The 17,380-nt window shown below is 33.3% G+C and overlaps 1 protein-coding gene across 1 annotated transcript in view; it reads right to left on the bottom strand.

The window, feature by feature from the left end:
- The window catches only part of LOC110461572 (receptor-type tyrosine-protein phosphatase mu-like), a 43,569-nt gene that overhangs the window by 11,249 nt on the left and 14,940 nt on the right, over positions 1 to 17,380 (bottom strand). Inside the window, exons 9-24 of the mRNA XM_021515093.1 lie at positions 16,562 to 16,651; positions 15,636 to 15,731; positions 13,474 to 13,569; positions 13,073 to 13,168; positions 10,332 to 10,460; positions 8,891 to 9,002; positions 8,352 to 8,440; positions 5,490 to 5,809; positions 5,205 to 5,292; positions 4,741 to 4,817; positions 4,490 to 4,526; positions 3,836 to 3,933; positions 3,047 to 3,175; positions 2,631 to 2,776; positions 2,055 to 2,190; positions 1,253 to 1,399 (exon numbers count right to left, since the gene is read on the bottom strand). Of these exons, the coding sequence (XP_021370768.1) occupies positions 1,253 to 1,399; positions 2,055 to 2,190; positions 2,631 to 2,776; positions 3,047 to 3,175; positions 3,836 to 3,933; positions 4,490 to 4,526; positions 4,741 to 4,817; positions 5,205 to 5,292; positions 5,490 to 5,809; positions 8,352 to 8,440; positions 8,891 to 9,002; positions 10,332 to 10,460; positions 13,073 to 13,168; positions 13,474 to 13,569; positions 15,636 to 15,731; positions 16,562 to 16,651 (1,886 nt within the window). The remainder of the gene's footprint in view (positions 1 to 1,252; positions 1,400 to 2,054; positions 2,191 to 2,630; positions 2,777 to 3,046; positions 3,176 to 3,835; positions 3,934 to 4,489; positions 4,527 to 4,740; positions 4,818 to 5,204; positions 5,293 to 5,489; positions 5,810 to 8,351; positions 8,441 to 8,890; positions 9,003 to 10,331; positions 10,461 to 13,072; positions 13,169 to 13,473; positions 13,570 to 15,635; positions 15,732 to 16,561; positions 16,652 to 17,380) is intronic.

The following is a 17,380-nucleotide window of genomic DNA, read 5'->3' as shown; positions in this document are numbered from 1 at the left end:
GCTGCCAAATTGACATCTCTCCCCTCAACGATTTGTTTGTGGGTCGTATCCGACACGATATCAAGGGGTGGCAAACGGTCTGGTGATACGCCGTCGCAAGAAAAGAAAGGGTACGCACCTGTCATGTCACTTGATGTCGAACTTTCTGGCGTGTCATTAAGTTTCGCCATGGCCTCTTCTAGCGCGTTCCTCTCTGTAGGAGGCTGCTGATTTGACGTGCTAGCTTGGGAGGACCTGTTCAGCTCCCGCTGAAGGAGTAGGTTGATTGTTGTTTGTAACTGTTGTAATGTGTCATTCTGCGACATGGGCGCCGCCATATTGTTTGTCGCTGCTGCGCGCGCAGCCCCAACTTCCGCCCCACTATTAATAACTTCTGAACGTGACTGTGATGCACTTTCAGTTTCTACATCTAACACGGAATCCACGTTTTCGATTGACACATTGTCTACACGCGATCTTCCTCTACGTGCAACGAGTGTAGGCCTATTTGTCGACGTTGGTGAAACCACGGCCTGTTCCGTGGGCTGGTGACGCTTAGCGTTCTCGACGTACAGTGTCCGCAGAGTGGCTTTAGACATTGAAACAGGTGTCCAAAAGCCCAGTTCTAGCAATTTCTCTCTCAGCATACCGACTGTCCAATTTGATGGGTTATGCATGTCGTATCCTGGAATACTTTGGTCAGTGGAAGGACGTTTTCCTCGACCTCTTCCCGCCATTGTGGATGCTTCCGATCGAGATGCAAAACGTGCTGTCCAAAATAACTCCGTGTCACCTGTTAACTAATATATTCCACACTTCAAACATACGTCCCAAGTCAAAAGTAATTTCTTATATCTCCTACAGAATGTTTTCTTGCACACGAGAGGTAATAAATGAAAAGTCACGAAATATTCAGACACACAAATCTTCTGCAAACAGGCTGCTGAAACTGACCCAAAACAAAGACTGAGTCACGTGACTAAACTGACCAATCACTGACTGTACTTGACCACCGTGTCACGTGGCTGAAACTGACCATAGCTGACCTAACTGCCTTGCGCCTGCGTGTGAAATGGTAGACTTGTCTTAGTTCATAAACCACACTTATGTACATAAGTTTCAAAGAAATACTACTCGTATTTGTGTTAATTAAAATCCTACAACATAAACAATAAAAAAAAGTAATGAATTAAAATTAAACCTAAAAAATCATTACGTTTTGTTTCTTCTGGAATTAGCAATGTAGAATATAAACGAAGAACTATATATTTACCTTGTACTCTCCCCATAGTTTTGTTAGATTGACGGGTGCATCATTGCAAAGACTCCTAAGTGTTGTATGGTACTTCATGCTCGATATAAGGGTGTCTGGCATGGCAAAGGCTTCAACCAGGAGGTTGTGAATAGCGATATACTGGTCCTGATATCATAAAAATAATTTCTCGTAAACTTGTAAAAATACTTGACATCAAGAAATATAATGACTGAAGACGCGGAATCCACATTTCTACATATATTATAATATCATAATGCAAGTTTATGGATATCTTAACAATTCATATGTTTATGATATTTTATGATATCCGTTGAGTGGGATTGTACATCAATGCTGTTCTAAATGCCGATTGATTGAGTAAATTTTGAAACATAGATGACGATATATGTTGTATTAGTATTACATCAATGCAAAAATACAAGTCAACATATTAAATAACTATTCTTTACCAGTATAATACACACGATATCTAACAGAGAATCATTAGCTAATCAGTTACCCATTTTTAGCAACTCTGATTTTATTTGTGTAAGGAGACTACCATCGAAAATAAAACACAAGACATGACGTGACACTTGAAACATACCTCGATATCGACCGAAGGCTTTGTCTATTCGTGCTGAATAATTCATTAGTCCGTTTGCTATTGTGATAAATATGCAAAGTTTCATACAACAATGCTAAAGCTGTTAGCTTACTTGTATGATAAGTGTGCAACAAGAAAGGAGACTGATTGATTTAAGTCACATGGTTAAATGTTTCATAGAAGGTGAGCACATTTATCGATAATAAGACTTACACTGGTTTGAACCATATTGACCCTGTCCTTCCTCATGGTTCGAATGTAACCCAAGACGTCAATCATTCCACTTGTTTTGCCGTGCTCTAACAAAGCATCTAGCGCGATGAACGTTCCTGTTCGTCCTATACCTGCACTATAAAATGACACATGATTCAACAGAATGATTAAAGCTAAGTTATAAGGCCAGTTGTTTTCTACCTTACATGTAACTGGTACTGGTTTTATCACACATATTCTCCGTACGTTGAGAAGAAAATCGACCTTGAATAATGTTGTTTTTGAATATTAATTTTCATGCCGAGCTCGTAATAAATGTAAATGATATAAATAAACTGGAAAAGGTTTAATCTTAGGCCCTGAAGGCCCTAAGTTATATTGAATAATTCACTCGTTAGCAACTTTGTTGTAAACAATTATTTTTGGTAATAGAAATAAACACAACATTTGCTGAACATTATATGTATTTGAACTGTAATTCAATTATATTCCACAATAACATATAAAGATTTACCAGACAACTTCCCCAAGTATCATTTTTTATATCCATTCACAAATCGGAAGTTATTCAAATACCTGCAATGGACCACCATCTTTCCTGTCAAAGTATTCTTGTAATGTTTCACACGACGATGGAAGACAACCAGTTCATTGGGGTCCGGAGTTCCGTGGTCTGGCCACGTGGTGAAGTGAAACTGGTGTATTTGCCGCATGGATTTGGTCTGGAAAAGTTGAAATTCTTACATTTATGTTTCAGCCATGAATGTTCAAAAGTTGTGATACACAAGGATTACAGAAAACAGATGAAATATAAGCTAAGAAGAAAACCGAATACGTTATGAAAACACACACCTCTTTGTTAATTAACTGTTTTCTATGTATAGATAGGTGTAATTTATGCAATATCACCTTGCAAATGATAAGTAAGTGTACCAATGTGATTTGATTTTACCAAAGGAACAAAACAAAGGTTTGAATTAAACGACATTTACCTTCTTTTCTGTGAGAATGATATCCCGGATCACATAGAAGGCGTAGACCCTTTCTCTGTCCAGAACGATGTTGAAATGGTTTGTAGACATCGGCTCGCCCTCATCAGGCCAGTATTTCGCACACTTTTTCTATGATTAAGATAATTTAAAACATTAAACATGTTTAAAGTATTCAAATCATTAGGACAATTACGTCAGCAATGAACAGACTTGAGTCATTTCTGGACTGACCATTTCCTTATATTATGTATTCGTTATGTATTTTATTGGAAACTTATAGGATGTTTAAAATCATGAACCATTTATCACATTTTGTTATACATTCACCATTTATCATATTTTGTTATACATGCAATATGTCTTTTATTGAACATTCTTGGCTGTTAAAAAGCTTGAACCATACATATAGCCTGAGGAACCATTTAAAATATTTTGTTATATACTTGCGATATGTCTTTTATTGAACATTCTTGGCTGTGAAAAAAGCTTGAACCATACATGTAGCTTGAGGAACCATTTATCATATTTTGTTATAAATGTGATATGTCTTTTATTGAACATTCGCGGCTGTTAAAAATCAGGTCGTCTGATGACAATGATTCATATGCATGACATGTGTTTTTCTTTTGTAGGCAAAATAGCTATCAATTTACTACTGCATTCAATATTTCACACATTACATATGAGTAATAAATGGCATGATGCCTTATTTAACTATTTAACAGCTATTAAATACAATATACCGAAATTGTCAGAACAATATCCAAGGTGCGAAACTGCAGGTATTACCTTTGTTCCTTCAATAAGGTTGGTTAGCATAACGATTTTCCCAGATTTAAGCTGCCAGATCATACGCCACAGGTCATCTACAATTTTGTCCGTCGGACCTATCAATAAGGTAATGTATAATATTGTCATTGATCAATATCTTCACGTAAAACAATACACCAATGATTTAAGCATGGTGTTAACAGCTTTCATTTAAATTTTCGAACACTTTCAAAATGTTTTAACCAAGTTGTTCCGGTCTTTGTAATTATATTAGAAATGCATTGCATTATGGTCATGATTCCTGCTTAAATATAACGTTAAAACAATGTATAATCCTACAGGTAAACCGTATATTTATCCGTTATGCTCCCATTAACCACTCTTGATCAACCCTTGTCAAGCCATCGTAAGAACGACTGAATGACAGTATCTCATTATGACAGTACAGAAGCAACTCCGTTCCACTAACGCATTTTGACATGTATTTGTAATCAGATCAAGCCAAATTCATACACAAAATTAAAATCGCCTAAAAATACCTTAGAAGCGGAGACAAGATGACCATACCATTGAATCAAATGTAAAGTTAATTTGTTTTAAAGTTTACAAAGAATGAATTTTTCGACACGTACAACGGTCAAATGAATCTAAGATGGTCAAATACATATTTACCTTGTGTTGCGATATACTCTGCAGGTAATATGACACTCTGAAATGTACGAAACTGACATTTCATATTTGGTTTACTTGTCTAACCCTTAGAAGGTTTCTTCCTGAAGTAAACGTAATCGATAAATGCTATATAATAATTTATATAAAGAATATACGACTTTGCCACTAGGCTATCATCTCAATTTCAATTTTTTCAACTACATTTTGGTATTTATTTCGATACAAAATGTGGTTTGTTTGAAAATACTAACATCAATGTAGTTTGCGTTGATGTAGTCTGAATGAGGGTCATTGTCCAGTTTGTCAAGAATCACGCGGGAATGATCATCTATAAATATAGAAAAACGATACAATTGAGCAAAAAACATTTCACACTGGCATACTTATAGTTTGATCAATCAGCGCCTTTTTATCAAATAAAAAACCATTATTTCGGAATTGGCTTCGGTAGAATAACAACGGAATTATAAAAAAGCACAGACTTGAAGAGAATTTCAACCAAATGAATATTACGTTTAGATATTATTCCAATTGTGCTGGTTTTTTTTCTACTTTTACTTTAGACATGAAGCTTCCTAATTTTGTAATTCCCAGCATATCCTTATTTTGGATTTAACGGTGAAACTTATTGTTGAATCTGAAAAAATCATGACGATCGTTTCTACATTTTGGCCTTTAATATTGATGTTGAAATGATAAAAAAAGTCTTACTTACAGGGAAACGTAGACTTAAATCTGTTCTTCATCCTGTTTTCAGTCAACATCCCAATGTTGTGTGCATGTATAGCTCCGGAAGGTAGTGACTACACACAAATTGTATATATATCACATAGTATAACTAGCCTTAGTGGTAGGTTGATAAATTATAGAAACTACAGAATCGACAGAGAATGTGTATTCAACCCTTCCATTTTTACAATATCCGCATGAATATAACAATTTATGAAAAAGTAATTTAAATCAGAATACGTTTTGCAGCACCCCCATACATATAACTTACCGCGTATTCGTCTTCAAATACTTTTGCCTCATTAAGCATCTTGGCTTTGACCATAGCTTTAAGATCGGAAATAGCTATACTGACAGGACCGCAATTGTCGCATACGTTTGCGGAGCTGTCTTTATCTACATCATTAGCATTGACGTAAACGTTATCATGATTTGTCGGGATCTCTGTGGTATTTTCCACTTTTGCTATATCACTAGCGTTGACATAAACGTTCCCGTGACCTGCCGGGGTTTCTTCTTTGGATCCATCATCAACAACTTCATAAACGTTTCCTTGTTCCGTCACGGGTTCTGCGGAGTAATCATCTGGCTCTGTAAAGGAATATATTGATATTTATAAAACAGATTACGACTGTTTTAATCCAGAGAAAGTCTCAGCGCACTTTATTCTGTTAAATACAATAGCTATGTGATGTTTGATGTAACTCTTACCTGACATCTTTTTATATTTAGGTTTAGTTGTGATGCAATAGACAGGAATCCTCACTCTTGATACTATTATAGCTATTGGTGCATTTCTGATATTTAATGCTCTGATGTCTGCTATTATTATAGCTATTGGTGTATGTGTGATATTATTATACTTTTTGTTGTTATGTGTGATATTATTATAATTTTTGTTATGTGTGATATTTAATGCTTCCATATCTGCTATTACAATAGCTATTGTTGTTATGTGTGATATTTTATGCTTAAGTGTCTGCTATTATTATTGTTATTGTTGTTATGTAAGATATTAATATAATTGTCGTTGTTATGTGTGATATTTAATGCTTCCATGTCTGCTATTATTATTGTTATTGTTGTTATGTTTGATATTATTAAAATTGTTGTTGTTATGTGTGATATTTAATGCTTCTGTGACTGCTATTATTAAAATTGTTGTTGTTATGTGTGATATTCAATGCTTCCATGTCTGCTATTATTATTGTTATTGTTGTTATGTGTGATATTATTATAATTGTTGATGTTATGTGTGATATTATTATAATTATTATTGTTATGTTTGATATTATTATTGTTATTGTTGTTATGTGTGATATTTAATGCTTCCATATCTGCTATTACAATAGCTTTTGTTGTTATGTGTGATATTTAATGTTCTTTTGTCTGTTATTATTATAGCTATTATTGTTATTTATGAAAAGCTAAAATTGTTGTTGTTATGTGTGATATTTGATGCTTCCATGTCAGCTATTGTTATTTTTATTGTTATTATATATGATATTATTATAATTGTTGTTGTTATGTGTGATATTATTATAATTGTTGTTGTTTTGTGCGATATTATTATAATTATTGTTGTTATGTGTGATATTATTATAATTGTTGTTGTTATGTGTAATATTATTATAATTGTTGTTGTTATGTGTGCTATTATTATAATTATTGTTGTTATGTGTGATATTATTATAATTTTTGTTTTTAGGTGTGATATTTAATGCTTCCATGTCTGCTATCATTATAATTATTGTTGTTATGTGTGATATTATTATAATTGTTGTTGTTATGTGTAATATTATTATAATTGTTGTTGTTATGTGTGATATTATTATAATTATTGTTGTTATGTGTGATATTATTATAATTGTTGTTGTTAGGTGTGATATTTAATGCTTCCATGTCTGCTATTATTATTGTTATTGTTGTTATTTGTGATATTATTATAATTGTTGTTGTTATGTGTGATATTATTATAATTGTTGTTGTTATGTGTGATATTATTATAATTGTTGTTGTAAGGTGTGATATTATTATTATTATTGTTGTTATGTATGATAATATTATAATTGTTGTTGTTATGTGTGATATTATTATAATTGTTATTGTTATGTGTGATATTATTATAATTGTTGTTGTAAGGTGTGATATTATTATAATTGTTGTTGATATGTGTGATATTTAATGCTTCCATGTCTGCTATAATTATTGTTATTTTTGTTATGTGTGATATTTTAATGCTTCCATGTCTGCTATTATTATTGTTATTGTTGTTATGTGTGATATTAGTATAATTGTTGTTGTTAGATGTGATATAATTATAATTGTTCTTGATATGTGTGATATTTTAATGCTTCCATGTCAGCTATTATTGTTGTTATTGTTGTTATGTGTGATATTATTATAATTGTTGTTGTTATGTGTGATATTAATATAATTGTTGTTGATATGTGTGATATTATTATAATTGTTGTTGTTTTGAGTGATATTTAATGCTTCCATGTCTGCTATTATTATTGTTATTGTTGTTATGTGTGATATTAGTATAATTGTTGTTGTTAGGTGTGATATAATTATAATTGTTGTTGATATGTGTGATATTTAATGCTTCCATGTCTGCTATAATTATTGTTATTTTTGTTATGTGTGTTATTTTAATGCTTCAATGTCAGCTATTATTATTGTTATTGTTGTTATGTGTGATATTAGTATAATTGTTGTTGTTAGGTGTGATATAATTATAATTGTTGTTGATATGTGTGATATTTAATGCTTCCATGTCTGCTATAATTATTGTTATTTTTGTTATGTGTGTTATTTTAATGCTTCAATGTCAGCTATTATTATTGTTATTGTTGTTATGTGTGATATTAGTATAATTGTTGTTGTTAGGTGTGATATAATTATAATTGTTGTTGATATGTGTGATATTTAATGCTTCCATGTCTGCTATAATTATTGTTATTTTTGTTATGTGTGTTATTTTAATGCTTCAATGTCAGCTATTATTATTATTGTTGTTATTTGTGATATTAATATAATTGTTGTTGTTATGTGTGATATTAATATAATTGTTGTTGTTATGTGTGATATTATTATAATTTTTGTTTTCGATGTTCGCTCTTAATATTACCATAGATGTAGTTGTGATGTGGTGATCGAGTTATCTTTTTTCTGCCTATATCATCAAATGAGTCCTCTTTTGTTGAATTTTGTCTGCTTCTGCAATTCAAACACATATATTTCAAGTATATAGTGTTTTAATCCTCTTAAGTGACTCTTTATATGTAATATAAAGCTAAACAAAATAATTATTTTCAGTAACTGAACAACCTTTTTATAATATATGTGCAATTATGCATTTAACTAGTAAATATTGAAAAAAAAAACGTAAGCAAATAGTGCTGATTACACCTTTACAATTTTGTTATTGATACAGTATGCCGAAAACGAATTACACAGTACCATACATCTATTTCCTTTTAAGATTGATGAATTTTAAAACATACTACCTTCAAATCAAAGGATATGCCATACACTGTCTAAGCATGTGATTATATCAATGATGCGAAATTTACAATAGGCAGATATAATCATGTGACTAGTCATGCTAAGTTAGGAACGCGTAAGTTCTCTGTCTATTATCTTAGCATCATTATCAAATAAACATACCTTCTGATAAGGAACACACTGGTTGATATTATAACAGCCAGGAGAAGTAGCCCAACAACAACCCCTACGATCGTCCCAGTATTACCATCCGATGTCACGGTCTGCAATACTTCTTTAAGTAGAATTTAAGTAAATACCCTTAAGATTTATTGATGAAAATATTATCAAAATTGAAAAGCAAAAAAACCTCTTAGATTGCCTGCAACAGCAAGCTTAATGATGTTAATGGATATCCTACACCATGTCATTGAGTCCACCATGATTTGTCATAAGGAGGATTGATACAGGAAACGTTGTAGGAAGAATGTAGAAATCGCCATATTGTAGATATTTTCTCCTTTACTACATACTGTAATTATTTAGGTAAAAATAAGCTGTTTGGCCATAAATATCAAACTTGTACTTTATACACAAACAATGTACGTATTAAACGTGTCGCCACGTTTCAAGTCCAATTTGTCACTGTGTTACGTTATACACAAACAATGTACGTATTAAACGTGTCGCAACGTTTCAAGACCAATTGGTCTCTTTGTTACTTTATACACAAATAATGCACGCACTAAACTGGTCTCTTTGTTTAAATACAAATGGACCAGTCTGTTTTCAAACGTTGCGACACGTTCAATGGAACATTCTTTGTGTATTAATTAAAACACCGATAGCAGATTTTTCCAACTGAAGATAGTTGGGCCATACATATGACAGGCCTTTAACACTTTAACCAACTAAGCTACCAGTTATATTATGATGTTCCATCTACAATGTACTTCCTCAGTGAAAAATGAACATCATTGTTTTGAAGTCAGTTATATTTGGACTGTATTTGATGAATAGGTGCTTAAAGGTTATTTATAAATTTATTTTCTGCAAAGCATTACCGACATACACCCCCGTTTCAATAGTTAGTAGGACAACAATGACCTTAAAGTGATGTCGGGGACAGAATAATACGTTACGCTATCATAACTTTAAAAGGCGATAAAACGTTTGTAAACCATTATTGTTTCAATCCGTCAATATCAATATGATCAGTGGATAACGTACAGATGAGTTTCAAAAAAGGGTTTAACTATTTTCCCCTCTTCTCGACCTAAAATCTGTAAAATACGACATACGCAATATAAATACAGCAATGTAGGTATATGGGTTAAGGATATTCCATCAAGGGTCACTCATGCAAAGTTTTAACAAGCGTTTGATTGTGACTCTAAACACAATACCGTCATCTTATTGTGACATCACAATACAAAAGATGAATGAGTGCACACATGTGTATCCCGTATGATGAGTGTTCTATATGGAGCATTTATATCTTACATACGTAGAAATGTACTATTATAGCAGTGTGGGATTCTAGACCTTGCTTAAAATGGCCTTTAATCTGGCTATATTACTTTATTTAGGTTCATAACGTGTCTAATCAATGCTGATATCTTACTCATCTGACATGTATTTCCTTCGAATCCAGCAGAGCAGACAGATAGACAATACCCTGTGTCCCTCACACATCTATTGCAGTTTCCACATGGCATGCTACAGTTTCCACCATGTAAACCACCCGTACACTCTGTTTTGTCGCAAAAAAAAACACTTTTATTAATATTTTTAGTTCTTCATATAAATCATTTTACTGGTATCAGTTAAGAAATATATCGTTTTAATATATGTTTTATTTTTAGAAAAGTAATGGTTTAAAATTGATGAAATAGAATATATCTTATATAACCGTTTTTCATTGTTGATAGTGGTATACGTTATTGATATAATTGGTATAAAACACATTTGATGTCTTTTTAATCCATACGTTAATACTTATTTCACTGTAAGTAAACGTTAAAGAATATCTGACAATACATATTCAGGTTTGTAACTTTATTAAAGTTGAAACCGGTATATTTAAATGGCAAGATATGCCATGAATTGTGGCCTCAAAGGGTACGATTTGCAAAGTGTACATGTGTAATGTATGCTGGTTTTTACCTGTATTTGTACCAAATGTGTGTTACCTGTATTGTTAAGTGTAAAGGATTGCGTCTTATTATGTGGGTTCATTCATGCGTATAAATATGCAGAGCAGACCAGCGACCAGCGAGTCATATTCAGGTGAACGAGACAATAGAGCTAAACAGTCGGTGACCTGAGGAAAACCACCGAACCAGGTACGCCGCAGGGGCGTTTGGGAACGTCAGAGCCTCTGGTTGGATCCTCCTCATGGCACCGAGTGAAAGTCACTATTATGACGTTAACGCCGGCGCAGAATGTTATTGGGTACCCACATACTAGGTCGCACTATTCCTAAATGTTGTTGTAAATATTGCCTATGATAATAAATGTTGGAAACGATCAGTTCAGTGTAGGGTATATCTTTTGTCACACTACAGACTCCAAGGATATAAAACGTACGTCACTTTACGCTAGAACCCGGAAGGACAACGGTGGAGGACGAAGGACGTGAACCGTTACAGTCAAAACAATACATTCGGTTTGTGAAGCAAGTATGGTTAAAGGGGCATCACGGTGAAGTAACTTTATTTTTTGCCTTTTTTTCAAATTCTACATAAACATATCAAGTGAGACTCCTTATGGAAAATAACGATCGGATTTGGCTGAAATAGATTTATAAAAATGATTAAATCTAAGAAAATCATCAGTATTTCTACCTGTCTGACCAACGTTTTGTTCAGGGATTTCCCTCTACTAGCGCATGCGCATAGCACACCATTTCTTTGTAAACAAATGACTGGCCGTGTGAAGTAAGCGACAGAAAAGTGCTGTACCGTGTCAGCTACGAAACGAAAAGTTGCCAAATGGTCAAAAGATAGCGCAAGGAGTACGTTACGGAATCATTATTGCAGGTGGGCAGTATTCAAAGGAGAATATAACTGCCGTAGCAGTGAGTACTGTGCATGTATTCTTCCGGATAGCCGGTTAAGCTGAAATGGAATCGACAGAAATGCTAGCGCTGTTTATGTTATGAATAAATGTCTAAACCTATTAAGCTCGCTAGTATCTTTGTCTGAGTTTGAACACAGATGAACTTAGTTTAATATGTGAATGGGCATGTATTGGAGAAAGTTTACTTTGTGTTTCTATAATTATACAGTGGTTTATGCGAAAGGAAGGGATAAGTGACTGGTTCGTTTGGTTTTTCCATGAGGCCCTCCAATGGATAACTGTTGTGATGGCCCACGGCGTATTTTCTTGGTCACCGAGATACATAATTTATAATATTTACCGAGTTCAATAAAATGGTATGATTTAATTATATTGCTGAATTAAACGATTATTTTTGTTTTTACATGCAAGATCTAAATTAGTACTAATATGAATACCCGGCCTCCTCTGCCCCGGCAATATATAAAAAAAAATCAGAAAGGTTTGTCCCTTGGTGTAGGCAGGGATGTGTACACATCCCTGGTGTAGGGAAGGTGTTTAGCCCCGTAACATCTGTACCGGCCACATTCCGGTACTAAATTCAATATATATTGTAATATATCTACTTTATGTTTATGCCTATCATCATTGTTGACATTTAATTGTAAATGTATGACGGGAGAAGGCTGTGATAAATTGTAAAAACTTGTGCCCCATCCCTTGTTTAATTTTATTGGCAACAAATTTATGTTTAAAGCTAAATAAATTTAAATTCTGAATATTGGCAAGTGTGCAATTAACTTCTAATGATGAATAATTACTGTTCAATAAGTTTGAATACGGACTTAGAAATCATATAACTTGGTTTCATAGTGCGGTAATTGTAGAAGTTGCAGTTGCCTGACGGCCCCTTTCTGGGGGCCCCGTTGGAAACCGTTTCATCTCGCTCGCACTGCCTAGTCAGGTGACGTTATCGGCGCTATTTTTAGCAGGGCTTTCCCGAACAATTCAAGTGGTCAAACTTGACATTTGGAACGGACTATGAATATGGGGATAGCGCGGTAACATAAGTGGAAGTGCATACAATACATACATTCATTAAAAAAAAACGCCTTTTCACGTGATGTCCCTTTAACGTATGACCACAGCAACGTATGGTAACTGGCTGTTGAGTACATTTTTACACGGGATATATATGTATATATATTTTATTACAAGGTTTGTTTCATATCGATGTTTATTTTCTTTGACATCGAATGATATCGAACAGTGTCAAAACGTGTATATCAAAATACAGCATCATACCTTCACAATCTCCACTCTCGGCATTGCAGCGGTTATTCAGACAATTCTCGGAGCAACTGATGTTACAAAACGATCCATGTTTTCCATCATGACAATCTAAGGAAAACCACGACTTTAGTATACTAAACTTTGGTGGACATCCCAGCATAAATGAAAGCCATATTTATCATAAAAAAAAAATTGGCAACGTCAGGTGATCTACATATGTCATTAATGGCGATTGTTGAACCCTTGTTTTGAATGTCACTTATCGAAATCAGGGGAACACTAAATTTAAAAACTGCTTTCAATATAGCAATTTTATTTAAACTTTATCTATAAAGCTCAAGGTCTTACACAACTTCCAACGATGTTTTCTCTATGTATAGTATATAATATACATTGGGACGCCTAGATTTTACCTGTACATGTGCTATCGATTTGTTGGCAAATGTTGTCTTTGCATTGACCCAGACAATCCATTGAACAGGAGGGGCCGTATTTTCCAGGATTACATGCTGAAATATATATATTCGATGAGATTATTTTATATTTACAGTTCATATGGAGAAATATGCACATTTTTACAATATTTTAAATAATTTGTTTAATGTTTTGTAAATGTATTTCGTTAAAATTAGATATTTTTATTTTATAATATTTTTCATCACACAAACATTTGAAGGTCACTATAGCCATATAATCCTGATTCAATGATACTTCTCAAACAAGTAAAAAATGACCACTGTCATGACTATCATAGTTATATCATGTTGATGAACGAATTTAATGTGTTAGTCCATGATTTAAAAAAGATAAAACAGGTATGACTCAGTTTCAACTTATGAAGACAAAATGTATTGAATATAGACATCGCCAATGATTTGAAATGTAAGACATTTCCTTTACTACTCATTTCACCAGTGTAATATTCGTCAACAATGAATATTTACCCTAAACCTAAAATCACGCTTAATAACTAATTTAAAAATCGATTGGCTTTTGTTGAGCATATTTTTATATAACCAGATACCACTACGACCTATTGATAATAATAAATAAAAGTAAAAAAAATAAAAAAACCTTTTTTTTCAAATATAGCTATTATTAACTCATGGCCATAAGAAGCCGTTTTCACCCAACCTATATAAGTCTATATAACTTCGAGACGGCATAGAAGATAGTCCGGCATATTTCATCCGTCTAATAATCATATTTGCATACTATTACTACTACAACTCACAAACTGGTCATCATATTTCTTAAGAGCAATAACAATAACCATTTAGTCACTTTTCCTCCAGGATCATTTATCGTAGTTTTGATAATAACTCAAACTGTACACGGGGATAGAAACAAACACTGTTTAAATAACTAAAATTACTAAATGACTTATATCCCGATAGAAAGCTAATAATTTATATCTAAGATCAAATTGATCTATCTGAGAACAAATCGCGTTTTGTTAATACTTGTTGGTTTATACCTTAGTCTAGCTGAACATATCACTGTTGTGTTTATCTCCCTTGTTACTTTCATTTTCCTAAATAATAATGTTTGAAAGATCCAGCATATTTTCGTTGACGAAAATGAATGGAAAGTGTATTATATGAGATTGCCTTCCTTCACACCTATCCGCTCCATAGCTCCATACAATGTAATGTATTGGACCTTGTGGCTTTCTGAGACACTTTGCTTGAATGCTTAAGTATGGCTTAAGACTTTCATTGATCCTAGGTACTGTATCACACGAAAAGGCACAATCAAGTCAAACAGGACAAGTTCTATAAACATGTAACTAGCGGTCTTTTGATACTTTGACCAAATTGAACAGTGTCAGCCGTCAATGAATACTTTAACTTTATTAAGTTAGTGAACTTAGGTATCAATAATATTTGTAATCTCATAGATAGCATGATTCATTTGAAGAATTTTCGGGAGATGAAGTGTATAACAGATCCTAGTGATCATTTCGTCCACTGTTCAAAGTATTTATAAATGGACGTAGTTTTGTGAAAAAGTTTTGATAAAAATGGAGGGAAATGAGGAGTACATCTGGTTCCAGTGTGCACTATTGTTTTTCTTTTTCTTTTTCTTTCGAATGTCTACATTGGAATATTCACATGTTATTTGATGTGCATTTATCTCAATATGCGAGACAGTTATTTTCCGTTTGGTTTATCCTCTGACTCTAAGTTTGTGACAGTTACTGTAACATTCGTAAGCCCAAGTCAAAGTAGTAGTCAAACCAAAACACAAATATTATTGGAGCTTAATGTCTGTGTTTGCTATTTTGTATCTTTAATACTCCATGATTTACTATGAATATGTTCAGCAAATAATTAATACACATGCTTAGATAGCACGTCTACCGCGACGTTTTGAATATGTGTCTCCAATAAATATTATGTAACAATAGATACATATATTCTGATTATTGGAAGGCACTTGATGGTAAGCATTTCAAGTAAATGACCTATCAAAACTTAATATTAGCTATTGATCAAAAGCATGACATTAATGATCATGTTTTATTTTAAGATTTATTGTAGCGTTAATATTATACCAAGATAACAATAATTACCTATACAATGTCCATTGCTTTTCATGCATGTATTGTCTTTACAGTTGTCTGAGCAATCATTTGAACACTGATCACCGTGTTTCCCAGGAATACATTCTGTAAAATAATTCAATTCTTTTAGTTTTTATCAGTAATATAATTCAATTAACAGTAACAGTCATGTATGGTGCGGACCTGTTACAATAGTATCCAAATTGAAATAAATGATACATGTATTGAACACAGCTATCATTATTAGTAACACTGTTATTGATACAAAATATCAGTTATAATAAATAATTGTCATTCTTCGTTAAATAAAGTCTTGCGAAAAATGTTGAATTAAAACCCAAACAAAAAGAGGTAATCTTGTTTATTATTAAAAATTATCAATATGGTGATATTTCATTAGTTATCTAAACAGGTCAAGATAACATTTTTTGTGTTGACTGTACCGATGAGACGAAAGCGCTACGTGATTTAATCGTCAAACTTTTGTTTTGTTTAAATTTATCATTAACTAATAGGCCAATTTGAACTCATGTAACTGTGTTATGTACATTTCACGAAATTACTCATGCGATGTGTAAATTAGTAAATCATATCTTTATGACAAATCATGCAACACATTGAACGTTATAAGGGACGCTAAGAACCAGTGATAGACTTGAAATCATATCCGCTATGCTTCTCCTGAACCTTGAATCATTTCTTCAATAATTCTAATACTATAGGGGAATGTGAATACCCTGCATCGTGATCGACAAATAAATGTAAGGAATATGGAACTGGCTTAGGTAAAAGACATATACGTGTGTCTGCTCGGATAAGTTAACTGCAACAACTTATTTAAGCATCAATTATCTCCCCTCATGGTAAATTATACATATATCATCACTTTTACTGTCACCACTGCAACAGTAACTACTCTGTGAAGTTATAATTACGGAAACATTGTGCGGACGTCTGGTCACATGTCACGCAATGAGAAGAGCAGCTGGTGTCACATAATTCCCCCTTTTTACCAGGAATGCATCCTGAAAATATAAATAATTATCGTCGGATTATTATGTGGAAGAAAACTAGGAATAGAAAGGAAATGTAGGAACATCTGTTTCAAGTTTGATAAAAACTTGTACTGGTTGATGAGGTGTACTGTTTAGAAAATATAAGGGGATTAAATCAGGAATTTTCCAGTGTTCATGTATGCATGAACGGAAAAACAATTACTTACACACCACATGAGCGGCCGGAGCGAAGCGAAGGCTGTTCATTTGAAGTGTGTCAGTAAATGTTCCCCCGTTCATACTTGCATGAACACTGCAAAAATCCAGATTCAATTCCTATAATTCCAAATCACTGTCAACGGAAAGGAAAACAAAAAACATCATTCAAATTACGAACGTTTTTCTTTCATTCATAAATTATTTCCTAAGGTGTAGTATTATAAGGTAACATCGCAACCTCATTTCTGGAATCTCGAAACTAATTCACGTGAACATTTTCCAACGGTCGCTTCATATCGAGCTTCAGCGACCTTGCTAATGAAAACATTGAAGAAACAGTAACGTTTGCGAATGAGCTTTGAATTTACTAAGGCGATTCGACAAAGAGAAAGTTTTCAACAGTGTAGCCTCTTGCAAATGTAAAGTCGATGGATGATGATTCTGGAGAACGGAAAGACCGGGGTTGACACCCGGTTTGAGGACAGCGGTGATTATTATGACGGGAAGTTCATTAGCTGGACTCGTCACGTTTTTTGTTTC

The sequence above is a fragment of the Mizuhopecten yessoensis genome, unplaced genomic scaffold (assembly GCF_002113885.1).
Source record: "Mizuhopecten yessoensis strain PY_sf001 unplaced genomic scaffold, ASM211388v2 scaffold10635, whole genome shotgun sequence".
NCBI classification, from domain to species: domain Eukaryota; kingdom Metazoa; phylum Mollusca; class Bivalvia; order Pectinida; family Pectinidae; genus Mizuhopecten; species Mizuhopecten yessoensis.
Note: the sequence above shows the minus strand (reverse complement) of the source record. Positions and strands in the feature narration are given on the sequence as shown.